An 18,997-nucleotide genomic window follows, 5' to 3' on the forward strand; every position below is an offset into this window, starting at 1 on the left:
GACCTATATGGACTCAGCAGGCCAAACAGCCTTTATTCCAACTGCGACCACTCTGTGACTCCGTAATGCCAATGCCTGGTGACGTGAAACAAGAGAAAATCTCCTGCTTCAAGCAGTTTCAAGTTCCTGGGTGTCAAGATCTCTGAGGATCTAACCTGGTCCCAACATATCGAGGTGGTGATAAAGAAGGGAAGACAGCGGCTAAACTTCATTAGGAGTTTGAAGAGATTTGGCATGTCAACAAATACACTCAAAAACTTCTATAGATGTACTGTGGAGAGCATTCTGACAGGCTGCATCACTGTCTGGTATGGATGGGCTACTGCACAGGATCGAAAGAAGCTGCAGAGGTTTGTAAATCTAGTCAGCTCCATCAAGGGGCAGTGTCTCAGAAAGGCAGCGGCCATTATTAAGGACGTCCAACACCCAGGTTACCATCAGGAAGGAGGTACAGAAGCCTGAAGGCACACACTCAGCGATTCAGGAACAGCTTCTTCCCCTCTGCCATCCAATTCCTAAATGAACATTGAACCCTTGGACACTACCTCACCTTCTTTAATATACAGTATTTTTGTTTTTTGCATGTTTTTTTATCTATTCAATATACGTAAACTGTAACTGATTTCCTTATTTATTATTATTATTTTTATTATTTTTTTCTCATCTATATTATGTATTGCATTGGACTGCTGCTGCTAAGTTAACAACTTACACATTCCATGCCAGTGATAATAAACCTGATTCTGATTCTGATCTGCAGATGCTGGAAATCCAGAGCAACATGCACAAAATGCTGGAGGAACTCAGCAGCATCTCTGGAAAGTACCAGACAGATGATGTTTCTGGCCGAGACCTGACAGAGGGTCTTGGCCCGAAACGTTGACTGTTCACTCTTTTCCAGAGATGCTGTCTGGCTTGCCGAGTTTTGCGTTATCTAATGATCTGTCCTTCTGGAGAACGGTAGGGTGGGATGGGGGGGTTCACTCTCGTTCCAGTAACGGGTCATGGGGCCTCTCTCCTACTGCGGAGTATGTTCCCTGATCAGGAGCGTGCGGACGGAGTACTCACGTCCAGGGCTGGGGTGGAGAGTAGCACGTGAGTGGACTGCACCACGTCAGCGGCATGCAGGCTGTTGTGGTAGGCGACGTCAGCGTGGTAATGGTCCTCCAGCGTCATGATGTAAGTGAGGAACGTGTCGACCGGGATCCGGAAGGTCTTTAACAGATCTCTCTCCTGAAATAAAGCAACAGTCACTCCGAATGTACGGTGAACATTTACGTGTACACAGAGAGCAAACCTTCCCCCACAGTATGCAGTGACACTACAAGTTACCTGAGAGATCCTGTCCTCAACACAGTGACTACAGTAACCAGAAACTCACTCCACCCTGAAAGACAGCCATACTGTGCCCACCTTTCAAACTACTCCAACGTCAATCTCATGCTTCCCTCCAGCATCGCCCTCCGCTTGGCTTCCATAGTTACTATCCTCATTGCTGCCATGAGGGAGGAAGGACAGGAGCCTGATGACCCACGATCAACATTCGCGGAATATTTCTTCCCCTCTGCCGTCAGGTTTCTGAACAGTCCACCAGCTCCTGAACATTACCTCACTATGCCTATTTTGCACTATTTGCTTAATTTTTTATTGCAACTTCAACAACTTAATGGTTCCATTTGATATCAGAGAATGCATACAGTATACAACCTGAAATTCTTACTCTTCACAGACATCCACAAAACAGAAAAAAACCCCAAAGAATGAATGGCAGAAAATGTTAGAATCCTAAAGCCCCACCCCTCCCACGCACGAACAGCAGCGAAAGCACCAACACTCCCCCCTCCCTTTTCCCTCCCCTGCTTGCACCAGTAAAAGCATCAACCCTCCCCCTCTCCTTCCCCCGCTTTCTCCAGTAAAAGCATCAAGCCCCCTCCACCCTCCATACAAGCAATAGCAAAGCCCCCAGAGACCATGACCTAGAGTCCATCAAAATGTACACTCCACCCCAACACTTCAATATCTTAGACAGGCTCTCTCTCTCCCTAGAGGGAGACATTGTTCCTGCAACAGTGACAGGGGAGACCAGCAGCTTGCCGTTTCGATGTGACAGCCTGCTTGTCCGAGTTCTCGCCCCGAGGACCGACGATGAGGAGGTGGGGGAGTGGGGAGCAGGGAGCAGGAGGGGTAGGGGGAGATATCGCATGAGTGCAGGGGCCTTCTTTCGACAGCAGCATACAGTGCCTGCTGTCTCGATGTTCCAGCTTCCTGCGAGATTGTATAATTTACAGTAATTCATTCTGCCTGCCGCCACAGAGCAACAAGTTGATGACTTACTGCCAGTGACAGTAAACCCAAATCTGATTCTGATGTAATGTATATCTTGGAAATAAACAGAAAATCGTATCTTGTGCCATGAATGACGGCATGAAAATGTGCTATTATACATTTGCAAATATTATAATTGAGCTATTAAGTTAACCAGAGATTGAGCACCCGCCCCTCAATAAACAGTGACCATGTATAATTCAGAGGGCAATTCTTCCCTCAAGTAAAAAGTATCTCTGCACAGTCATCCATTGAATGAACCCAACCCTGAAAAATCAGTGATTGTACAATGACTCAGTGTGTAATCATCACCATAAAGAAGGACTAAGGGGCATAAATGAGAGATCATTGCGTCCGTACCTGGAAGATGGCGTACATTATGCAGCTGAGCGGCCTGTTGTTTGAGAACTCAGATACCCGGAAAATGTTAAGGCCCCATTTATTCAAGTCATCGAGTTCCTGTAAACAAAATAGGACATTGTAAAAACTGAGAACCAATATTATATCAAGAGACTTAGGAGCAGAATTAGGTCATTTGGCCCATCGAGTCAGCTCTGCCCATTCATCATGGCTGATCCATTTTCCCCCTCAGCCCCAATCAGTACCTGATCCACCAATACAAACCATTTGTAATCCTTCCACCAACTCTCCCCTGGTGGTGGTGACCCCCGCTCCCCCCCTCAGCTGGTGGTGACCTTCCTCATAGCTTATATATCGCACTGTCGTCGCTGTGTTTGTTCCTGGCCGTCATCCCCTGCCCACACACCGCATCCACATGACTGTGGGCTGTGCACTTTGCAAGTGTGACCGGGAAGGGAAGAAGCTGGTGGGCTCCCGTCCAGGCCCTGGCACGGACCAGACGGGGGCGTAAGCTTGGGAGCCTCAGTACCAGAGAGGACCAGCCATTTCCCCAGTGTCGCAGGGAGCGCACACAAAATGCTGAAGGTTAGACCAACGTGGTTTGTGGATTGGACTGCAGTTCACATTACGATGTGTTTCCCAGTCTCAGGCTGCTCCTTTTTCTGTTGCTATTTTTGGGTGATTTTTGCATTGGGACAGCCTGCAGGTAATGAACACTGAGCTGAACTAAATAGGGACCCTTGGATTGTGTTTTACATTCTGTGTTTTCGCTCGTTCTTTCTTGTTGCCATTTTGTTTCTTGTATGGGTGGGTTGATGTTTCTGTTTCGTGACCGTCTGCTGATGAGATGAATCTCAGGGATGAGTACTGCATTCGTACTCTGATAATAAATGTAGTTTAACTTTGAACTTTAAGTCAGGCAGCATCTATGGAGTTGACATTTTGGGCCGTTGATGCTGCCTGACCTGCTGAGCTGCCCCAGCATTTTGCGTGATGCTCAAGGTTTCGGCACCTGCAGAACTTCTTGTGTTTATCACTCATCAAGGGCCTGCCTGCCTCAGGGCTGGCAGACTCGTGTGCCCGGTACTCGGGACCCGTTCTCTGCCCTTACCTTGGTCAGCGCGTCTTCCTGCTGGGTCTTCACTCCGAACCGAGGGATGGAGGAGTTGGCGACGCTGAGGTTCGAACCGTGGGTCAGTTTCTTCACTCCGCTGATCTGACACATAGGCTGCTTTGATTTCTTCTCCCGCTCCTTCGGCGTGGGTGGCGGGATCTCCACCTCGTTCTGCTTGTCTGAGAATACGGTGCATGGGATATTAAATTAAACCCTAAACAACGGTGTGTGAAGTGACACGACTAGGGGGGAGGAAAACTGAAACTACGTGTTCTTACTGTGCAGAGAGAAAGGGAGGCACCTTGGACAGCAAACATAAGCACACATACATGTATGCCAAACTTACACAAAAACGCAGAACATAATCATTCAGACACACGCAAAGACACGAGTGAACATGCAGAACACATACACAAAGAACGCAAACATAGAGGGTGTGTGCAAACACGTACACACATCGTGTTAGGGAACACTTCAGCCTGACAGTCTGTATAGGCCTACGCTACAGCCATCTCACTAGTGCCCGCATCTGGACCAAAGACAAACTCCAGGAGTACCTCAGTGGGGTCAAGCAGCACCCGTGGGGGGGAGAGGAGCTGTCAACATTACCGGTTGAGATCCTGCTCGAGAGAGGAAAGTAGAGAGTAGAAAGGAAAGATGGTCAGTATAAAGACGACAGGGGCCAGTATGTGACTCGTTGACCAGGAAGGGGTGAGACAAGGGCAAGTAAGTGACTGGTGGACCAGGAGGGGTGAGGGATGATAGGCTGGAGGGGCCAGGTGAGGAGAGAGGCAAAGGTAGAATTGGCTGACAGAGGTGGGTGGGTGATAGATGCAGGCAATCAAGGGAGGGAGAGAAACAAAAAGAAAAATAGGCAAATAACGCCAGGCAAGGGGAGGGTGAAGGTGGAGGCAGAAGGAGAGTGGGAATACAAAATCCATGACTGCTGGAATCTGAGAAGTAGGGAAGACACGGGAGACATTTAACGAAGAGATGAAGGGCAGGTGAGGGAAGTGTGTGGGAAATAGGTGAATGGAATCACACGGGGCAGGAGAATGGAAAGAGACGATGGAGGGGCAGAGGGGGACACTGGGAAAGGGAACACAAATGGGAGGGCCATACAAAGATCATAAGAGAAGGGGACAGAAGAGATAAGGTTCCACTGAAATTGAAAAAAAGATTAATGTTGTAGACTACCCAGGTAGATTATGAGGCATTTGTGTTGGGTCTCTCCCTCATCCTTGGAGAAAGCCAATGATGGAAAGATTGATGTAGGAACTGAAGTGGGAATTGAAATGGTCTGTAGCTAAGAGCTCGTGATGGCCAATGTGGACGAAGCACAGGTGCTCTGGAAACCTATTGCCTGGTCTGAACCCGGTCTTATTGAATTAGAGGAGGCCACGTGCAGCAGACGAGGTTGCAGGAGGTGCATGTGAATGGTTACCTCACCTGGAGGGACTGCTTGGGTCCCTGGTTGGTGCTGAGAGGGAAGGCATAGGAACAAGTGTGTCTGCAAGGGGAAAGTGGCACGGGTCAGTGGAGAGATGAGAGATACTGAAAGAGTGGTCCCTGCGACAGGTAGAAAGGGGTGGAGATAAGGAGACCTGAGATCTCATTACAGCTGGTGGAAGTGATGAAGGATGACGTGCAGGAAGTGGAGGCTACTAGACTGAAAGATGAGGACTAAAGGAACTCTATTCTCTCTGGAGGGAGGGTGGGTGGGAGTAGAAGACTAGGAAACAGAGGAAATTTAAGGGGGTTTCCCATCAACCGGAGTAGAGAGGAAGCTTGATTCCTAAAAAGGACATTTCAAATAAACTGGGATGGAAAGCCTCATTTCAGTAGATGTGTCAGAGATACTGAAACTGGCAGAAAGGGGTGGTGTTCATACAAGAGACGGGGGGGGGGGTGATGTCTGGGAAGCTGAGGGAGTCACTGAGTTTATTGTAAGTGTCGGTGGACAACTTGTTTCCTAACAGACAGATCCAGAAAAGGCAGTCCTAATGAAAGGTCTCGGGGTCTGAAGCCTCAGCTGTTTATTCTCCTCCTGACCTGCTGAGTTCCTCTGGCACTTTGCGTGCGTTACAAATGATAAAAGAGATTGGATATGGTCCAAGTGCACTTGAGATCAGGGTGGAAGTTAGTACAAAGGTAACAGAATGGACAAGTTCCACAAAGTGCAGGAGTTTCTCATCTGCCCTCCTCACACGTTCTGCAGAGTCATTCCTGCGGGCATTTAATCAGTTCCTGTCTGAATGGTACAATTGAAACTGCCTGTTCAAGATCCTCATCACTCACGGCGTAAAAAAAGTTGACTCGCAGTACTTTTGGATCTTTTGTCTCATCTTCACCCCTTCCCCAAAACAAATAGTTGCCCTCTTCTGACTTTCTATACCACCACCCCCCCATGATTGACTTGTGTGAAATTTATTCAAAAGAACCACAACATCGCTATCCTATCACCAGAACTAAAGCCACTCCCCCAGAATAATTTGGTAAATTTTTTCTGCTTGAGCTCCTAAGCCTAAAGTCCTCCATCCAGAACTGAACAGTATTCCAGTTGTGGTCAAGTTGGTGCTTTATAAAAAGGGTCTTCAGGAGAGCTTTGCTCTTATACTCCATGCCTCCATTTATACAGCCTGGGGTATTGAATGCATTCTCTCACCTGCCCTGCCACTTTCAATAAGACTATAAGATGTAAGAGCTGAATTCTGCTCTACAATTCCAACATAGCTGACTTGTTATCCATCTCAAACCCATTCTCCTGGTTTCTCCCCGTAACCTTTGACACCCTTACTAATCAAACACCTATCAAACTCCACTTTAAATATAACCAATGACATGGCCTCCACAGCTGTCTGTGGCAATGAATTCCACGGATTCACCATCCTCCGGCTAAAGAAATTCTTCTTCAACTCCATTTCAAAGGGACATCCTTGTACTCTGAGGCTGTCTCGCCAGTCCTAGACACCCCCACTACTGGAAACATCCTCTCCATGTCCACTCTATCTCGGCCTTGCAATACCCAGTAGATTTCAATGAAATCCCTCCCCCATTCTTCTAAACTCCAGCGAGTACAGGCCCACAGGTATCAAACATGCCTCAAACGATACCCTTTCATTCCTGGGATCGTTCTCATGGACCTCCTCTCAAATGCCAGCACGCCCTTTCTTAAATAAGGGGCCCAAAAGTGCATTCTGAACAATGCCTTATAAAACCTCAGCATTACATCTATGCTTTTATATTCTAGTCCTCTCAAAATGAATGCTGACACCATATTTGCCTTTCTTACCACTGACTCAACTGGCCAACCTTTAGGATAAAACCTGAATGCTTTCTCTCTATCCTGCCCTGCCACTTCCAATATTATGTACGTTTTCTCCCAGATCTCAAAGATGGTGCCGGTGTACATTGGCAACTCAGCGGGTTGCAGAAAATTGTACCAGTTTTCCTCTTAAATATACTCCTTTTGAACTACTTTCACTGCAATCTGCAGAATGTAAGCTTCCTCTTAACAACAGACTACAAAATCACATCAATGACCTTCAGATCCCACATTCAATGGCTAAATGGGGATCCTTAAAGTGTGATGGCTTTAAGGGTGAACGCCAAGGCCAAGGCCAAAATCGTGGCAGGAGAGGTGGGATTCACACCAGGCTGAAGCACAGGGGGATGAGGCTTCCTCTGCCTCTTCTTGTTAGCGAATGTACAGTCGCTTGAAAATAAGATTGACGATCTCAGGGCAAGACTTCTGTATCAGAGGCAAATGAGGCAGAGCTCAACTGTTTGTAGCATCGAGACTTGGTTAACAGCGAAGGTGCTGGACGCAGCTTTCCAACTAGAAGGTTTTACAGTTTTCAGAGTGGATTGAACCTCGAATTATGACAAGGAAAGAGGGGGCAGTGTATGCTTTTTAGTCAATTCTCATTGGTGCATGTATGTTGGGATCACGTACCAAGTGTGGGCACGTGGCCAAGTGGTTAAGGCATTGGACTAGCGTGAGTTCGAGCCCCAGCCGATGGAATGTGTTGTGTCCTTGAGCAAGGCTCTTAATCACACATTGCTCTGCGACGACACTGGTGCCAAGCTGTATGGGTCCTAATGCCCTTCCCTTAGACAACATCGGTGTCGTGGAGAGGGGAGACTTGCTGCATGGGCAACTGCTGGTCTTCCATACAACCTTGCCCAGGCCTGCGCCCTGGAGAGTGAAGACTTTCCAGGCACAGATCCATGGTCTCATGAGACCAACGGAAGCCTTTACTATATTGGGATCATTTCGGCTTCTTGATTCGGGGACCGAGAACAACTAACGATTAAATGTAGACCATTCTATTTGCCTCGACAGTTCTTATCCATGATCCTGAAACTGTTGACAGACAGCAGCGTGCAGATTCTTGAGTGCTTGCTTGTAATCGGCCGCAGTTTACATACCGCCAGCTGCCAATTATAAGCAGGCGCTTGTGAAACTGCACGATGTTGTCTGTAAACAAGAAAAAGCCTGTTCTAACACATTTCAAATTATTGTTGGTGACTTTAACTAGGCCTGTTTAAAGAAAACTCTGACCAATTATCACCAGCACATAACCTGTTGCACCAGAGGTCCGAACACACTAGACCACTGCTACACTACGATAAGGAATGCCTATCGGTCCTTCCTGAGAATGCATTTTGACAAGTCAGATCATCTGGCGTACTCCTACTACCTGCAGACAGACAGAGCCTAAAGCACAAGGCTCCAGAGATCATGACAGCTAAGAGATGCTTACGGGAGGCAGAGGAATGGCTGTAGGATTGCCCTGAGTCAGAATACTGGGCTGTGTTCAAGAAGCCGTCTGAGGACCTGAACGACTACACTGGGGTGGTTACAGGGCTTCATTAAAACAGTTGTGGATGACTGTGTCCCCACAAAATCGTTCAGGGTTTACCCCAATCAGAAGGCCAGGATGAACAATGTCATCCGGAACCTGCTCAGAACCAGATCAGAGGCATTCAAGTCTGGAGATGAAGAATGCGACAAGAGGTTCAGGTATGATCTCCGGAAAGCTATCTCTTGGGCAAAGTGGAGATTCTGGACTCGACTGGAATCAACGAAGAATGTTTGACAGCTGGGGCAGGCTTTCAATGCCAAAACCTCCTACAAAGTTAAAACTTGCGAAATAGGGGACAGCAGAGCTTCACTTCCAGATGAACTCAATGCCATCTATGCTCGCCTTGATCACCAGAACAGGAAGGAACCATCGCATACCCCATGTCTCCCAAAGATCCTTTGGTCTCAGTATCTGAAGATGACACGCGGGCTGCTTTCAAGAGAGAGAATCCAAGGAAAGCATCCGGTGGACAGAGTACCTGGCCAGGTACTAAAGACATGTGTTGACCAACTGGCTGGTGTAGTCACAGATATCTTCAAACTCACCCCAGCAGTGTGTCGTACCCACCTGCTTCAAGCAGGCTTCAATCGTACCAGTGCCCAAGAAGAGCGTGGCAACCTGTCTCAATGTCGATCGCCCAGTGATTACGTGTTTTGAGAGGCTGGTGTTGAAGCTTATCAGCACCTATCTGAGTAGCAACTTCGATCTGCTCCATCTTGCCTACTGAAGCAACACGTCTACAGCAGATGCTATCTCACTGGCTCTTCACACAACCCTGGAATGTCTGGACAGCAAAGATGCATACATCAGGATGCTCTTTATCGATTACAACTAGGTATTTACAACCATCAGCCCCTCTAAACTAACCAGTAAACTCCAAGTCCTGGGCCTCAATACCCCCTCGTGCAATTGGATCCTGGATTTCCTCACTTGTAGACCCCAGTCAGTTTGAATTGGCAAAAACATTTCCTCCACAATCTCCATCAGCACAGGAGCACCGCAGGGATGCGTACTTAGCCCTCTGCTCTACTCACTTTAAACCAATGACTGTCTAGCTAAGTACAGCTCCAACACCATATACCGATTTACTGATGACACCACCGTTGTGGGCTGTATCAAAGGGGCTGATGAATCAGCACACAGGAGGGAGATTGAAAACTTGACTGAGTGATGCCATAACAACCTCTCACTCAATGTCAATAATACCAAGGAACCGATTGTAAACTTCAGGAGAGGTCAGATTGGGGAGCATGCCTTATGAGAATAGGTTGAGTGAACTCGGCCTTTTCTCCTTGGAGCGACAGAGGATGAGAGGTGACCTGATAGGGGTGTATAAGATGATGAGAGGAATTGATCGTGTGGATAGTCAGAGGTTTTTCCCCAGGACTGAAATGGCTAGCACGAGAGAGCACAGTTTGAAGGTGCTTGGAAGTAGGTACAGAGGAGATGTCAGGGATAAGTTTTTTTTACGCAGAGTGGTGAGTGCGTGGAATGGGCTGTTGGTGACGGTGGTGGAGGTGGATACAATAGGGTCTTTTAAGAGACTCTTGGATAGGTACATGGAGCTTAGAAAAATAGAGGGCTATGGGTAACCCTAGATAATCTCTAAGGTAAGGACATGTTCGGCACAGCTTTGTGGGCCGAAGGGCCTGTATTGTGCTGTAGGTTTTCTTTTGGATTCTAATGACCAGAATTATCTCTGCCCATCTGCTAAAACCTGTGGAGATTTTCTAACCACAGATATTGGGTTGTTCTAATTTTGGATTTCGACATCTTGTAGGTTTTACTTTTCTTTCACCATTGCTGCATTTCTTGTTATTCTCTCCAGTATGTAGTTCTTTATCAAATACCTCAGAAAGGTGGTGTCCATCATTAAGGACCCCCACCACCCAGGACATGCCCTGTTCTCACTGTTGCCATCAGGTAGGAGGTACAGAAGCCTGACGGCACACACTCAGCGATTCAGGAACAGCTTCTTCCCCTCTGCCATCCGATTTCTGAATGGGCGTTGAATCCGTGAACACTACCTCACTTTTTTATTTCCTTTTTTTGCACTATGTATATACATACATACACACACACTGTATATATTTACAGTAATTCATAGTTTTCTCTCTATTATCAGGTATTGAATTTTACTGCTGCCTCAAAGTTAACGAATTTCACGACAAATGCCTGTGATATTAAACCAGTTTCTGATTCTGATCTTTTCGGAAATTCGTATATAACGCATCAAACCCACACACACGTAAGCCCACACAACATATAAATGCAAGCACAGGAATCCACCACTGTCCACTTACACTCGGGTAAATCTCAAACCTCCTTAAAATGACCTCCCAGAAAGCAGAACCAGTCTCCCCGCAGATCCCCTGCAGCCCCACCCTGTCCCCGGTCTCTTTCCACTGTCGCTGGACTCCATAACCCACCTGCTCCTCTCTTTGTCTCCCCAAGTGCTTCAGTCTCAGCCTGCCCGTCCCCACTGCCCTCCCTCTATCAGAGGAATAGTAGGGAAGCCACTTGGCCTGCCAGGCTGAGTTGCTTTTCAATAAGATCACAGCTGACCTCACCTCCATTCGCATCCCCATCACGCTGTGATCCAAAACTCTCTTGCAGCCTTGCCAGTAATTAATGACTAGATCTCTCTGGAGTTAGGAATTGCAGAGATTTACAGTTCCGTAATAGAAGAAATCCCAACTGATCTCGGACGTCTCTTTTCCTAAAGTTACACTTAACGTACATTTCTCCATCAGTAGAATCATCCTGAAGACAATATGTTCTTCAAGGGTGAACCCATCTTCCAAGAATCTCCCTCTCCATCTCCCAAGGGTGCTGTCTTCCTCAATCTCATTTGGTGCTCCCTCTCTATCTTCCAGGGTGCTCCCTTATTCCATAGTGACCCCTTCCCTCCCTCCCACCATATAGTTCTCCCTCCCTGAACCTCCACTGGCTGCTCCCTCTCTGTCTCCCAGGGATGCCTATCCCTCCTTGTCTCCCCTCCCCATCTCGTCAGAGTGCTCTATCCCTCATTGCTCCCTGAGGATGCTCCCCCTACCCCTTTTCCCCAAGATGCCTCTCCCCCCCCCCCCCACCTTCCCAAGGTGTTCCCTCTCTCCCCGGCTCCCCAGGGCGCCCTCTCATTCCCAGTCTCTCCGCGCGAGGGCTCCACACTCACCAAGAAAGGTGCTGGCAATGTACTCGGACACCTGGTTGCCAGACCGACTCATCTCCGAGAGGTGCGTCAGTTCCCGGTTCAACATCCTCTTAAACTGCGGGCGAAACAGAGGAAGGGATGTAAGTCGGGTGCTCCCCAAACCCACCGACACACACAACCTCCAACAACACATGGTGCCCGCGACTGACATTGCCACAGCCTCCCTCAGAACTGTGAGGGTCGCTCTGTAGTCCATGGGCAACAATCCTCCAAGTCCGTAGGGCCCCACCCACTGCAGAGCGACTCTCCACGTAGCCCCCCACCCCCGGGCCGGACTGGTGGGTGCACCAAGACCCACTGCAGACTCATCCAGTAGTGACCGATCCAGGCAGTGACGCCCCAGGGTGGGAAACGTGGCTACCGACTGCACGAGCCGATCCTGAGCCAAAGGATCCCCTCAGTCTTGGACTAGCCCTCAGCAGTTCCATTTCTGCTTTACCCCAGGCCCGAACTCCTCTGTCCCTTGTCCCAAATTCCCCTGATCTTTCCACCATTCACATCTAATACAAAGCCCTTTAAAACTGCCTCTCTTCCATCCCTGTACCCAAACTCAACAACGTAAATTCAGCTGCTTCCCCTCAAACCATTAGATTTCAAAGAACCATAGAACACTACAGCACAGAAAACAGGCCATTCGGCCCTTCTAGTCTGTGCCAAAACTTTATTCCACTAGTCCCATTGACCTGAATGGTTCATGAACAACACCTTTTTATTCCTTTCGTTAGCATTTTTTTTTACAACTTACAGCAATTTTTATATACGGCCGCAGCAAAACACATTTCATATCTTATGAGCCAGTGATGATACCTCTGACTGTGGCTATTTCCTCCTCAAATTTCAATAGTGATCCATTTGTTGATGACTTCTTCATCCTCATCCGAAACACCAGCACCCACCCTCGCCCACCCCTCACACAGTCCCTGACGGTCAGACCTCACCTTAATGTAGCTCCAACACACTGAGAACAGGTAATCTGGCATGGTGGCTGTGTTGCACGAGCACAGACTCTGCAGCGGGTCGGGAGATAGTCAGGGACCGGACTGCCCGCAGCGTAGACACAGGTAACGAACAGCACAAAGAAATAAGACCGGGAATTCACAGCGATTATAAGAAAATCTCTTGTTCCCCTCTCAATGATGCTGCGGTGAAATCCCAGAACTTTTTCTTTGCATTATCTGTCAGCTTCCGTGAACTTGCAGATCCGATGAAATTACAGAGAACCAGTTCAAGGAAAGAGAGAGCGGAATTCAGCAGCTGAAATGCGACTCAAACATTTGGAATGCTGGCTGCACAGCCATCACTAACCCGTGGGACTCTGGCCAAATCCCAGGGCTCTTGTTCACTGATAGATGATGAATTTCCCAGGCATCTAGTCATTGGGAATCAGGAAATAACCCTGAGAGCAACCCAGGCAGAGGGGACGGCACTGAGGGAGTGTCACACTGTCGGAGGGACGGCACCGAGGGAGTGTCACACTGTCGGAGGGACGGTACCGAGGGAGTGTCTCACTGTCGGAGGGACGGTACCGAGGGAGTGTCACAGTGTCGGAGGGACGGTACCGAGTGTCACACTGTCGGAGGGACAGTACTGAAGGAGTGTCACACTGTCGAAGGGACAGTACTGAGGGAGTGTCACACTGTCAGAGGGACAGTACTGAGGGAGTGTCACACTGTCGAAGGGACAGTACTGAGGGAGTGTCACACTGTCAGAGGGACGGCACTGAGGGAGTGTCTCACTGTCGGAGGGACGGTACCGAGGGAGTGTCACACTGTCGGAGGGACGGTACCGAGGGGGTGTCTCACTGTCGGAGGGACAGTACTGAGGGAGTGTCACACTGTCAGAGGGACAGTACTGAGGGAGTGTCTCACTGTCGGAGGGACGGTACTGAGGGCATCTCACACTGTCAGAGGGCAGTATCGTATCAGGCTGGCCTCTCAGTAAGGAAGCTATACAGCTCACCCCATATTGGAGCCACAATTCCTTACTGTCAGGTCCCTGGTGAGAACAGGGACAATGTGGGGTATCCCAGTCTGTCACGGCCTCTCTCATCTGACAGTCAGGTGGTTGGTTCGAGAGGACACCCCTCACTGCCAGCAGCCCAGAGTAACTCAGATACCTGCCCACGCCAGCCACAGTCCGCCCAGTGCCATTGACTCACAGCATGGGAATCCAGGATCGATCCATGGAAGACAGATGTATCCATGGGAATGGAATCGCTTATGGGTGTCGGCTTTATTAATAGTGAGGGACCTGTACACTTGGGGGGAATTTATCTCTGGTAGATGGATTATCCAAGTGTGTGGGTTTTACCATGGATGTGAGATCTATCCGCATGGCGTGGGGTCTATTTGTAGGTGTGGGGATCCGTCCGTGGTGGGGATCAGTCCGTGGGCGTGGGGTCTGTCCGTGGGCGTGGGGTCCGTCCGTGGTGGGGATCCGTCCGTGGGCGTGGGGTCCGTCCGTGGTGGGGATCTGTCCGTGGGCGTGGGGTCCGTCCGTGGTGGGGATGGACAGACGTGCAGCGGGTTAATATCCATAGAGAGGGAACAATCTGGATCGGGTAATGGATTGGTAGGATCAATTGGACCTCTAGGGGTGGTGTCCCAAGAACCCTCGGATTAGAGAGCCACGCTGGGGCAGAGGCAGGAGGGTGGAGGTGGTCACGGCCTCAGGGGGCAGCCGCTGTGGACACTGGTGCGTCTACCAATATTTGGTTGTGTTGCTTTAAGGAAATTGCGCTCAGTGACTGAGCCCAGTGACAGTCAGAAATAACCACTTCCATATGGGAATATGTTTAGACTCTAAAAGTTCGTCATTAAGGTCTAAAAATGTAGCAGTCTGTGGGAAAAAGGGCCACATGTGTCTGGACAAACCAGCTCTGCCTAGTTTAGAGTAGAACCCACTTCACTCCTGTATATTGGAGATGACTGGGACCTGGGTTACTCCAGTCACATCCTCACAAACGGGTTACCTCCACAGCCGTTTTGGTGCCCTGTCTGCAGCTACACAGTCTACATACTGAGCTAAGCAGGTAGTTGCTGCACCATTTGTCTGGTGGCTGGATTTCACGTCCTGGGGTGGCATTCCCATTTGAGGTGCGGTACAGCCTCGAGGGGTATCTGAGGTTCCCTGTGCCCTGACGTACCGTCTTACTGCACCCAGACCGCGCTTGGCTACACCAGTGAATTCAACACCCAGAGAGATGAAGCAAGAGGTCGTGCCAGCCGCTGACGGGATGACCTGTTTCAAAAGGGCAACAATTATACCAATGCCCAAGAATACCGTGAGCTGCCCTAATGACTATCGCCCAGTAGCACTCATATCCACGGTGATGAAATGCTTTGAAAGGTTGGTCATGGATAGAATCAACTCACCTGGACCCAGTGTAATTTGCCTGTCACGTCAATAGTTCTCCGGTGGATGTGATCTCATTGGCTCTCCACGTGGCCTTGGATCACCCGGACTATACAACCACCCATGTCAGGATGCTGTTTATCGACTAGAGCTCAGCATTTAACACCACCATATCAACAGTTCTGACCGAAAAGCCACAGAACCTGGAGCCTCAGTGCTTCCCTCTGCAAATCAATCCTCGACTTCCTAACCGGAAGACCACAATCTGTGTGGATTAGAAATCTCCACCTCGCTGACAATCAACACTGGCGTACCTCAGGGATGCGTGCTTAGCCCACTGCTCTACTCTCTCTACACCCATGACTGTGTGGCTAGGCACAGCTCAAACAGCGTCTTTCAACTTGCTGATGATACAACCATTGTTGGCAGAATCTCAGATGGAGACAAGAGGACGTACAGGAGTGAGATAAATCAGCTAGTGGAGTGGTGTCACAGCAACAACCTGGCACTTAACGTCAGTAAGACCAAAGAGCTGATTGTGGACTTTTACAAAGGGTAAGACAAGGGAGCATACCAGCCCACACAGAGGGATCAGAAGTAGAGCGAGTGAGCAGCTTCAAGTTCCTGGGTGTCAAGATCTGAGGATCTAACCTGGTCCCAACATGATGCAGCGATAAAAAAGGAAAGACAGTGGCTATTTTTCATTAGGAATTTGGGATTTGGTATGTCACCTAAAACGCTGAGAATTTCTACAGATGTATCCTGGAGAACATTCTAACAGGCTGCATCACTGTCTGGAATGGGGGGGGGGCTACTGCACAGGATCAAGATAAGCTGCAGAGAGTTGTCAACTTAGTCAACTCCAACATGGGTTCTATCCTCCATAGTATCCAGGACATCTTCAAGGGGCAGTGCCTCAAAAAGGTGGCGTCCATCAATATGGACCCCCATCACCCAGGACATGCCCTCTTCTCATTGCTACCATCAGGAAGGAGATACAGAAGCCTGAAGGCACACACTCAGCGATTCAGGAACAGCTTCTTCCCCTCTGCCATCTGATTCCTGAATATTGAACCCACAAACGCTACCTCACTACTTTTTTATTTCTGTTTTTGCACTAATTTCACAAGACATGCCGGTGATAATAAACCTGATTCTGATTTTAAACCTGATTCCCTGTGTTGCTCAGGTTCCCAGTGCAGGGGTTGCCTCACTAACGTGGGTGCGAATCGCAATGAAGGACGATAAAAAGACAGAGGTAGCTGGAGGCACACTGACACTGTCTCTCAGAGCTCTCCAAAGTCCCATCTTCATGTTCCTTTCCCACTAGTCCTCCTCCTTCCATTATTTATCCATTCCCTTTTCAGGAACAGCTTCTTCCTCCCGGCCATCAGATTTCCAAACAGTCCAACAGCCCATGAATGTTATTCCTTTTTATTTTTGTAAGTCACAGTGAATTTACGTTTGAGCTGTATTGCTGCTGCAAAGTGGCAAGTTTAACGTCAGTGACAGTAAATCAGATTCAAATTTAATCTGCTTCTAGCACTCTCTCAGGAAACACATTCCAGGTTCCCTCAGCAAGTCTCGTCTCTCCTCAGCTCCTCTTTTCCAATCTGTGAACCTCCAGTCACTGCAGCCCCCTTCCCACAACCTAATGTCGCTTCACCTGGTATGCCTTATCAAACACCCTTCCTGATTTGGAAGCCTCTATCCAGACTTCCCTTCTTTACTCACAGGAGAACATCCCCAGTTCTCCAGACTCTCCATAAAAGACATCCCACATCCCATGTCTTGTTTGGAAGAGATTGAATTGAATGAATGGTCCCAAGACTCTGCCCGTGTCTGGAATATGTCAGACTGTAACCGGTACTGGGTCAGTGGCGAAGCACTGTGTCCAATGCCTGTAGGATGTGGATGAGGGTGGGTTGGGTTCAGCCATGACTCTATCAGCCCCTTCTATGGGTATCAGAGCATCCCCGATGCCACTTAGAGGCTGGACCATGAGAGAGCAAGGGAGAAAATTGGCATTCAACTGGGTCAGGATCACACAGGAGTGGAATCAGAAGATGGAAGAGGGCTGTGAGGACCCAAGAGTTGCAACACTCAGCACAGGATGTGATTTGATGAGCGTTTACGCTCCCTAGTAGAGCAAGTCGACAGCTGTTGTGGTCCATGCATGCGGTGGCTTATGAACAGACTGATAGAGCTTGAAGGTGCCAGATGGCTGGGGAGGGGTCCTGGTGGTAGGGATTACAAAGACGCCTGCCAGTACTGCCCACTAGTTGAACTTAAAGCAGCCTCAGCAGTCCCGTGTTTCTGGGGTCTGTATGAGTACCAATGGACGGAGCTGAGCCTCAGCAAGACACCGGGGAAAGGATGGAGTCAGTGTGGATGGCATCCAAGGTTCACAAAGCCAAAGCAGCAGGACGTGCCACTACAGTTAACACCACTCGCCATCTCTCTGTGCCCTCTGTCCTATCCTGGCTCGGTCTGGTCCCCCCCCCACCCCCACCCCACACTCCAGTTCCCACTCACCCACACCCAACAGCCAATAATTTCCCATTAGCTAGTGGAAAGTACAGAGCGTCCAAAGACATTGAAACACAGCTGCTAAAGTGCGTTTCCCAAATATACACAAACAGATCTTAAGAGGCTTGATCAACGTCACTAATACCCCAGGGAGTCAGCAAAGGAAATGGGAAATGGGTTAACACCTTTAGCAGAGAGGCTCATAGTACAGCAAATAGCATGGGATAAATATTACTTCCCCTCTGATTCATGTGTAGGAATGCGAGAGACAGAGACAGAGACAGAGGAGAGAGAGGGAAGGAGGGAGGGGTGAGGGAGAGAGGGAGGGATGGCGAGGGAGAGAGAGAGAGGGAGAGAGAGAGAGAGGGAGGGGAGAGGGGGAGAGGGGGAGAGGGGGAGAGGGGGAGAGGGGGAGAGGGGGAGAGGGGGGGGGAGGGGGAGGGGGAGGGGGAGGGGGAGGGAGAGGGGGAGGGAGAGGGAGAGGGAGAGGGAGGGGGAGAGGGGAGAGGGGAGAGGGGAGAGGGGAGAGGGGAGAGGGAGGGGGAAGGGGGAGGGGGAAGGGGGAGGGGGAAGGGGGAGGGGAAGGGGGAGGGGAAGGGGGAGGGGGGAGGGGGAGAGGGAGAGAGGGGGAGAGGGGGAGAGGGGGAGAGGGAGAGAGGAGAGGGGAGAGGGGAGAGGGGAGAGGGGAGAGGGGAGAGGGGAGAGGGGAGAGGGGAGAGGGGAGAGGAGAGAGGGGAGAGGGGAGAGGGGAGAGGGGAGAGGAGAGAGGGGAGAGGGGAGGGGGAGAGGGGATAGAGTGAGAGGGTGAGGATGAGGGGGAGAGGGGATAGAGTGAGAGGGTGAGGATGAGGAGGAGGGAGAGGGGGGAGAGAGAGGGGGGAGAGGGGGAGGGGGAGAGGGGGAGGGGGAGAGGGGGAGGGGGGAGGGGGAGAGAGGGAGGGGGAGAGAGGGAGGGGGAGAGAGGGAGGGGGAGAGAGGGAGGGGGAGAGAGGGAGGGGGAGGGGGGAGAGAGAGGGAGAGGGGAGGGGGAGAGAGGGAGAGGGGAGGGGGAGAGAGGGAGAGGGGAGGGGGGAGAGAGAGGGAGAGGGGAGAGGGGAGAGCGGGAGGGGAGAGAGGGAGAGGGGAGAGGGGATAGAGTGAGAGGGTGAGGATGAGGGGTGAGGGTGAAGGGGGGAGGGGAGAGGGGTGAGAGGGGGAGAGGGGAGAGAGGGGTGAGAGGGGGAGAGGGGAGAG

General features: G+C 49.9%; 1 protein-coding gene across 6 annotated transcripts in view; it reads right to left on the reverse strand.

Moving 5' to 3' along the window:
• LOC140191253 (3',5'-cyclic-AMP phosphodiesterase 4B-like) overlaps nucleotides 1–18,997 on the reverse strand; it is a 316,368-nt gene that overhangs the window by 16,256 nt on the left and 281,115 nt on the right. For 5 of the 6 annotated variants that reach the window (XM_072248489.1, XM_072248488.1, XM_072248490.1 and 2 more), the window contains 4 exons: nucleotides 11,843–11,936; nucleotides 3,797–3,978; nucleotides 2,686–2,784; nucleotides 1,069–1,233 (listed from right to left, as the gene is read on the reverse strand). In XM_072248489.1, the coding sequence (XP_072104590.1) occupies nucleotides 1,069–1,233; nucleotides 2,686–2,784; nucleotides 3,797–3,978; nucleotides 11,843–11,936 (540 nt within the window). Of the gene's footprint in view, nucleotides 1–1,068; nucleotides 1,234–2,685; nucleotides 2,785–3,796; nucleotides 3,979–11,842; nucleotides 11,937–12,819; nucleotides 13,312–18,997 lie in introns of those variants that run through there. The other variant, XM_072248493.1, reaches the window with a different exon arrangement.

The sequence above is a fragment of the Mobula birostris genome, chromosome 32, assembly GCF_030028105.1.
Source record: "Mobula birostris isolate sMobBir1 chromosome 32, sMobBir1.hap1, whole genome shotgun sequence".
Classification (NCBI taxonomy): domain Eukaryota; kingdom Metazoa; phylum Chordata; class Chondrichthyes; order Myliobatiformes; family Myliobatidae; genus Mobula; species Mobula birostris.